Here is an 8275-nt window from a genome sequence, read left to right as displayed (position 1 = left end):
ATTATCAAAATCCAGAAGAGAGACTAAATTCTACAACCTCCTAAAAGGAAGCGATTCCCAAACCTTCCCTTACAAAGCCATCACCTACAGAGAGATGAAACTGAAGAAGTCCCCTAAGCAAGTTGGTCCTGGGGCTCTGTTCACAAACACAAACAGACCCCACAGAGCCCCAGGACAGCAACACAATTAGACCCAACCAAATCAAGAGAAAACTAAAAGATAATTACTTGACACATTGGAAAGAATTAACAAACAAAAACAGAGCAAACTAGAATGCTATTTGGCCCTAAACAGAGAGTACAGCAGAATACCTGACCACTAGCTTTGACTATGTACATACTACGTGAGCATTGCCTTGCTATTGAGAAAGGCCGCCGTAGGCAGACCTGGCTCTCAAGAGAAGACATAACTGGTCTAACAGGTCTATAGATACTGGATACTGGTCTATCAGGTCTATAGATACTGGTCTATCAGGTCTATAGATACTGGTCTAACAGGTCTATAGATACTGGTCTAACAAGTCTATAGATACTGGTCTATAGATACTGGATACTGGTCTAACAGGTCTATAGATACTGGTCTAACAGGTCTATAGATACTGGTCTAACAGGTCTATAGATACTGGTCTAACAGGTCTATAGACACTGAAGGCTATCGTAATAAAGTGGACGTACAGAACAGACGTTGAAGAAATACAATGGTAGAACCAGAGGTAATACTCAGTTCATTCATTTTATTTTGCTCTGGGCATTGCGATACAACCACAAATACAAAGATGATACAACCACAAAGATGACAAGAACAGAAGAGACCAGAAGAGACCATTCAGAGAGATACATCCAGTAAGTCTTCCTGTCTGCCTGCCTCTCTCTCTGCCTGTCAGTCTTTATTCCTGTCTGTCTGCCGCTCTCTGCCCGTCTGTCTTTCTTCCTGCTTGTCTCTCTACCATGCTGTCTTCCTGTCTGTCTGTTTTCATGTCAGCCTGTCTCTCTGTCTGTCCTACTGTCTTCCTGCCTGTCTCTTTGCTTGTCTCTCTACCATGCTGTCTTCCTGTCTGTCTGTTTTCATGTCAGCCTGTCTCTCTGCCTGTCTTCCTGTATGTCTATCTGTCATCCTGTCTGTCTGTCTGTCTATCTAGTCAACCACACAACACCACCACACAACAACACTGCAGGGTAACAGAGAGAGATCACTACTAGATTAATGACTCATATCTAACTGATATCTAATATCTAAATGAGTAAATCAAAACAGAGCACTTCAATCCATAAAGAATGAAATCAATATACTGCAGAATGTGGTCTCTCTCTACATGAGCAGCTGCTAGGACTACTAACTGTTAAACTGCAGTATTGAGAGATTAAGATAATGGCAGCAGCTAGGACTACTAACTGTTAAACTGCAGTATGGAGAGATTAAGATAATGGCAGCAGCTAGGACTACTAACTGTTAAACTGCAGTATGGTGAGATTAAGATAATGGCAGCAGCTAGGACTACTAACTGTTAAACTGCAGTATGGGGAGATTAAGATAATGGCAGCAGCTAGGACTACTAACTGTTAAACTGCAGTATGGGGAGATTAAGATAATGGCAGCAGCTAGGACTACTAACTGTTAAACTGCAGTATGGAGAGATTAAGATAATGGCAGCAGCTAGGACTACTAACTGTTAAACTGCAGTATGGAGAGATTAAGATAATGGCAGCAGCTAGGACTACTAACTGTTAAACTGCAGTATGGAGAGATTAAGATAATGGCAGCAGCTAGGACTACTAACTGTTAAACTGCAGTATGGTGAGATTAAGATAATGGCAGCAGCTAGGACTACTAACTGTTAAACTGCAGTATGGAGAGATTAAGATAATGGCAGCAGCTAGGACTACTAACTGTTAAACTGCAGTATGGTGAGATTAAGATAATGGCAGCAGCTAGGACTACTAACTGTTAAACTGCAGTATGGTGAGATTAAGATAATGGCAGCAGCTAGGACTACTAACTGTTAAACTGCAGTATGGAGAGATTAAGATAATGGCAGCAGCTAGGACTACTAACTGTTAAACTGCAGTATGGAGAGATTAAGATATTGCTTAGGATAATATAGAGAAATCGTAATTGCGTCTTTTTGTAGGCACTCACTCCGCCATGGTTTGTTGGACAAAACCTATGGGAAAATGAATGTTTTTGTAGGGTTTTTGGATAAACAGAGAAATAAGGTCTGTGGTAAACAAAGGCTCAGGAGATCGTACGTTTTGTTCTATGAGATCATCTTCACCAGCTAACATCACTTCTTGTGAACTTTGAAGCATTTATGTAATAAAAACACACAACATAAAGTTTAATAAAGGTCATGTTAACTGACTGATATTATATCATAAAACACAACATATAAGACCTCCTAAGCCTGTGTTAACCTTAGACCTTATTTTCTGCCTTTATTCCAAAACCCCATTCTTTCCTTATTCATTTTCCCCATAGGAACGGCTGGACAAACCAGAGGCAAATAATGTCCTGTTGTTAGGACTACAAGCTGGGGAGCTCTATAGGAGACTAATGCTGATGGGACTGAGTAGTGGGAAATATAACATTAGATACGATATATCTATACTGCCATGATATAAACACTTTAAAAAAAGCAATTATATAAACTAAGCATTTGCAAGCATATGTGTTGTTTGTAACCAAATGTTGTTGATTCTGAATTTGTTATTAATCCCATTGAATTAAAGCATAAATATATAAAATGTACAAACACGCATAAACTATAGATTCTCCACAACGTTTGATCTTTAAAATATTCCTGTAGGGTAAACTAATAAGAATATTGCCATAGAAAACCCAGTCTGTCTGTCATCCTGTCTGTACTGTACTAATAACATAGTCACATGCCATCACTATGGTGGGGACAGCTCTGACAGAAAACATCCATATAGTAGAAAGAACAAACAAAACCAAAATGATTGAAGAAGTGCCATACTGTAGAAAATAAAAGAAAGGATTTTCTTGTTAAGTCCAAAGGATCAGCCTTCCTCTTCTTCACTCATCTTCACTTCTGCTCTCCTCAGACTGATTCTGCAGAGGAAGACAACACTGAAGTCATCAACAGTGGACCTGCTGGGCTGAGACTTCACCAGACCACAGGAATAAACAATCTAACAACCAACTCTAGAATAGCTCAGAGAACAAAGATAAGAGAGAAGAGGAGAGAGAAGCATAACTTACCTTTTCCTCCTGAACTGCAGAAGAGCAGAGAAAGAGAGAGAAACAATGGGGATGGAGAGAAACATGGAGAGAGAAACATGGGGATGGAGAGAGACATAGAGAGAGAGAGAGAGAGAAACATGGGGATGGAGAGAGACATGGTGAGAGAGAGAGAAACATGGGGATGGAGAGAGACAGAGAGAGAAACATGGGGATGGAGAGAGACATGGAGAGAGAGAGAAACATGGGGATGGAGAGAGACATGGAGAGAGAGAGAGAAACATGGGGATGGAGAGAGACATGGAGAGAGAGAGAGAAACATGGGGATGGAGAGAGACATGGAGAGAGAGAGAGAAACATGGGGATGGAGAGAGACATGGAGAGAGAGAGAGAAACATGGGGATGGAGAGAGACATGGAGAGAGAGAGAGAAACATGGGGATGGAGAGAGACATGGAGAGAGAGAGAGAAACATGGGGATGGAGAGAGACATGGAGAGAGAGAGAGAAACATGGGGATGGAGAGAGACATGGAGAGAGAGAGAGAAACATGGGGATGGAGAGAGACATGGAGAGAGAGAGAAACATGGAGAGAGAGAGAGACATGGTGAGAGAGAGAAACATGGGGATGGAGAGAGACATGGAGAGAGAGAGAGAAACATGGGGATGGAGAGAGACATGGAGAGAGAGAGAAACATGGGGATGGAGAGAGACATGGAGAGAGAGAGAGAGAAACATGGGGATGGAGAGAGACATGGAGAGAGAGAGAGAGAAACATGGGGATGGAGAGAGACATGGAGAGAGAGAGAAACATGGGGATGAGAGAGACATGGAGAGAGAGAGAAACATGGAGAGAGAGAGACATGGAGAGAGAGAGAGAAACATGGGGATGGAGAGAGACATGGAGAGAGAGAGAGAAACATGGGGATGGAGAGAGACATGGAGAGAGAGAGAGAAACATGGGGATGGAGAGAGACATGGAGAGAGAGAGAGAAACATGGGGATGGAGAGAGACATGGAGAGAGAGAGAGAAACATGGGGATGGAGAGAGACATGGTGAGAGAGAGAAACATGGGGATGGAGAGAGACATGGAGAGAGAGAGAGAAACATGGGGATGGAGAGAGACATGGAGAGAGAGAGAAACATGGGGATGGAGAGAGACATGGAGAGAGAGAGAGAGAAACATGGGGATGGAGAGAGACATGGAGAGAGAGAGAGAGAAACATGGGGATGGAGAGAGACATGGAGAGAGAGAGAAACATGGGGATGAGAGAGACATGGAGAGAGAGAGAAACATGGAGAGAGAGAGACATGGAGAGAGAGAGAGAAACATGGGGATGGAGAGAGACATGGAGAGAGAGAGAAACATGGGGATGGAGAGAGACATGGAGAGAGAGAGAGAAACATGGGGATGGAGAGAGACATGGAGAGAGAGAGAGAAACATGGGGATGGAGAGAGACATGGAGAGAGAGAGAAACATGGGGATGGAGAGAGACATGGAGAGAGAGAGAAACATGGGGATGGAGAGAGACATGGAGAGAGAGAGAAACATGGGGATGGAGAGAGACATGGAGAGAGAGAGAGAAACATGGGGATGGAGAGAGACATGGAGAGAGAGAGAGAAACATGGGGATGGAGAGAGACATGGAGAGAGAGAGAGAAACATGGGGATGGAGAGAGACATGGAGAGAGAGAAACATGGGGATGGAGAGAGACATGGAGAGAGAGAGAAACATGGGGATGAGAGAGACATGGAGAGAGAGAGAAACATGGAGAGAGAGAGAGACATGGAGAGAGAGAGAGAAACATGGGGATGGAGAGAGACATGGAGAGAGAGAGAGAAACATGGGGATGGAGAGAGACATGGAGAGAGAGAGAGAAACATGGGGATGGAGAGAGACATGGAGAGAGAGAGAGAAACATGGGGATGGAGAGAGACATGGAGAGAGAGAGAGAAACATGGGGATGGAGAGAGACATGGAGAGAGAGAGAGAAACATGGGGATGGAGAGAGACATGGAGAGAGAGAGAGAAACATGGGGATGGAGAGAGACATGGAGAGAGAGAGAAACATGGGGATGGAGAGAGACATGGAGAAAGAGAAACATGGGGATGGAGAGAGACATGGAGAGAGAGAGAAACATGGAGAGAGAGAGAGACATGGAGAGAGAGAGAAACATGGGGATGGAGAGAGACATGGAGAGAGAGAGAAACATGGAGAGAGAGAAACATGGGGATGGAGAGAGAGACAGAGAGACACATGGGGATGGAGAGAGAGACAGAGAGACATGGAGAGAGATGGAGAGTGGGAAAGAGAGACATTGAGAGTCTTCTGTGAGTGTAATGTTTACTGATAATTTGTATTGTTTATTTCACTTTTGTTTATTATCTACCTCACTTGCTTTGTCAATGTTAACATAAACTCAGCAAAAAAAGGAACATCCTCACTGTCAACTGGGTTTATTTTCAGCAAACATGTGTAAATACTTGTATGAACATAACAATATTCAACAACTGAGACATAAACGGAACAAGTTCCACAGACATGTGACTAACAGAAATGGAATGTGTCCCTGAACAAAGGGGAGGGGGGGGGGGTTCAAATCAAAAGTAACAGTCAGTATCTGGTGTGGCCACCAGCTGCATTAAGTACTGAAGTGCATCTCCTCCCCATGGACTGCACCAGATTTGCCAGTTTTTCCTGTGAGATGTTATCCCACTCTTCCACCAAGGCACCTGCAAGTGCCCTCACCCTCCGATTCAACAGTTCCCAGACGTGCTGGGATTGAGATCCGGGCTTTTCGCTGGCCATGCCAGTCTCTCTCAGCCTATTAAGGACAGTCTGAGCACTGATGGAGGGATTGTGCGTTCCTGGGTATAACTCGGTGTCCCGCAGGTGTGATGTTCGGATGTACCGATCCTGTGCAGGTGTTGTTACAAGTGGTCTGCCACTGCTCAGACGATCAGCTGTCCGTCCTGTCTCCCTGTAGCGCTATCTTAGGCGTCTCACAGTACGGACATTGCAATTTATTGTCTTGGCCACATCTGCAGTCCTCATGCCTCCTTGCAGCATGCCTACGGAACGTCCACGCAGAGGAGCGTGAACGTTGGTGTTTTTCAGAGTCAGTAGAAAGGACTCTTTAGTGTCCTAACTTTTCATAACTGTGACCTTAATTGCCTACCGTCTGTAAGCTGTTAGTGTCTTAACAACTGTTCCACAGGTGCATGTTCATTAATTGTTTATGGTTCATTGAACAATTAACGACGGTTCCACAGGTGCATGTTCATTAATTGTTTATGGTTCATTGAACAAGCATGGGAAACAGTGTTTAAACCCTTTACAATTAAGAGCTGTGAAGTTATTTGGAGTTTTACGAATTATCTTTGAAAGACAGGGTCCTTTTGTTTCCCATGCCAATAAAGCCCTTGAATTAAATTGAGAGAAAGAGAGAGACATATGGAGAGAGAGAAGCATGGTAAGAGGGAAAGAGAGAGAGAAAGAGACATGGAGAGAGATAGCATCATAAGAAAACAGCAGGTCAAACACCTTTACCCTGTTAGTCTGAAAACATCCCTGAACCCCAGCAGGTTGTCATGCTGACTTACGTTGTCATCCTGATCTTCGTCGCTGTCATCGTCACTGACGACGGGTTTGGCCTTGGAGCGACTCAGTCTCTTCTTGCCTTTGTCCTTGTTATGGTGACGGGCTCCGATGCTGCTACTGCCACACTCCTTACCTAGCATTATCTTCACCCTCACTGAATTAGCTGCAGAGGAGAGACAGGGGGATGAGGAGAGAGGGAGGGATGAGGAGAGAGGGAGGGAGGGATGAGGAGAGAGAGAGGGAGGGATGAGGAGAGAGAGCAAGAGGGATGAGGAGAGAGAGCAAGAGGGATGAGGAGAGAGAGCAAGAGGGATGAGGAGAGAGAGCAAGAGGGATGAGGAGAGAGAGAGGGATGAGGAGAGAGAGAGGGATGAGGAGAGAGAGAGGGATGAGGAGAGAGAGAGGGATGAGGAGAGAGAGCAAGGGGGATGAGAGAGAGATGAGGAGAGAGAGCAAGAGGGATGAGGAGAGAGAGATGAGGAGAGAGAAGGATAGAGAGGGATGAGGAGAGGGAGAGACAGGGGGATGAGGAGAGAGAGGGATGAGGAGAGCGAGAGAGAGATCAACAGTGTGCCATCACAGCAGCAAGATTTGTGACCTGCTGCCACAAGAAAAGAAGCAGCCAGTGAAGAAAAAACACAATTTAAATACAACCCTTTTTTTCACATCTAATTAAAGGAATGAATAAGAATATGTACATATAAATATATGGATGAGTGTTTTGGCCGAGGGTCATAGGCAGGATGCAGTAGATGGTATAAAATATAGTATATACAGTGGGGAGAACAAGTATTTGATAACCTGCAAAATCGGCAGTGTTTCCTACTTACAAAGCATTTATGATTTTTAAGTAATTAATTTGCATTTCATTGCATGACATAAGTATTTGATACATCAGAAAAGCAGAACTTAATATTTGGTACAGAAACCTTTGTTTGCAATTACAGAGATCATACGTTTCCTGTGTGACCAGGTTTGCACACACTGCAGCAAGGATTTTGGCCCACTCCTCCACACAGACCTTCTCCAGATCCTTCAGGTTTCGGGGCTATCGCTGGGCAATACGGACTTTCAGCTCCCTCCAAAGATTTTCTTTTGAGTTCAGGTCTGGAGACTGGCTAGGCCACTCCAGGACCTTGAGATGCTTCTTACGGAGCCACTCCTTAGTTTCCCTGGCTGTGTGTTTCGGGTCGTTGTCATGCTGGAAGACACGACCCATCTTCAATGCTCTTACTGAGGGAAGGAGGTTGTTGGCCAAGATCTCACGATACATGGCCCCATCCATCCTCCCCTCAATACGGAGCAGTCGTCCTGTCCCCTTTGCAGAAAAGCATCCCCAAAGAATGATGTTTCCACCTCCATGCTTCACGGTTGGGATGGTGTTCTTGGGGTTGTACTCATCCTTCTTCCTCCAAACACGGCGAGTGTACTGACCTCGCCTTCTGGATGATAGCGGGGTGAACAGGCAGTGGCT

General features: G+C 44.6%; 1 protein-coding gene across 14 annotated transcripts in view; it reads right to left on the bottom strand.

Annotated features, from left to right (window-relative positions):
- Positions 1 to 693: 693 nt before the first annotated feature.
- Positions 694 to 8275, bottom strand: part of smarca2 (SWI/SNF related BAF chromatin remodeling complex subunit ATPase 2) — a 130947-nt gene continuing 123365 nt past the window's right edge. For 10 of the 14 annotated variants that reach the window (XM_031829514.1, XM_031829504.1, XM_031829511.1 and 7 more), the window contains 3 exons: positions 6804 to 6964; positions 3220 to 3233; positions 694 to 3069 (listed from right to left, as the gene is read on the bottom strand). In XM_031829514.1, coding sequence (XP_031685374.1) covers positions 3018 to 3069; positions 3220 to 3233; positions 6804 to 6964 — 227 coding nt within the window. In that variant the 3' untranslated portion in view covers positions 694 to 3017. The remainder of the gene's footprint in view (positions 3070 to 3219; positions 3234 to 6803; positions 6965 to 8275) is intronic. The other 4 variants (XM_031829510.1, XM_031829517.1, XM_031829509.1 and 1 more) reach the window with 3 other exon arrangements.

This window comes from Oncorhynchus kisutch, linkage group LG8 (assembly GCF_002021735.2).
Source record: "Oncorhynchus kisutch isolate 150728-3 linkage group LG8, Okis_V2, whole genome shotgun sequence".
Lineage (NCBI taxonomy): Eukaryota > Metazoa > Chordata > Actinopteri > Salmoniformes > Salmonidae > Oncorhynchus > Oncorhynchus kisutch.
This window is presented reverse-complemented; position numbering and strand designations above follow the sequence as displayed.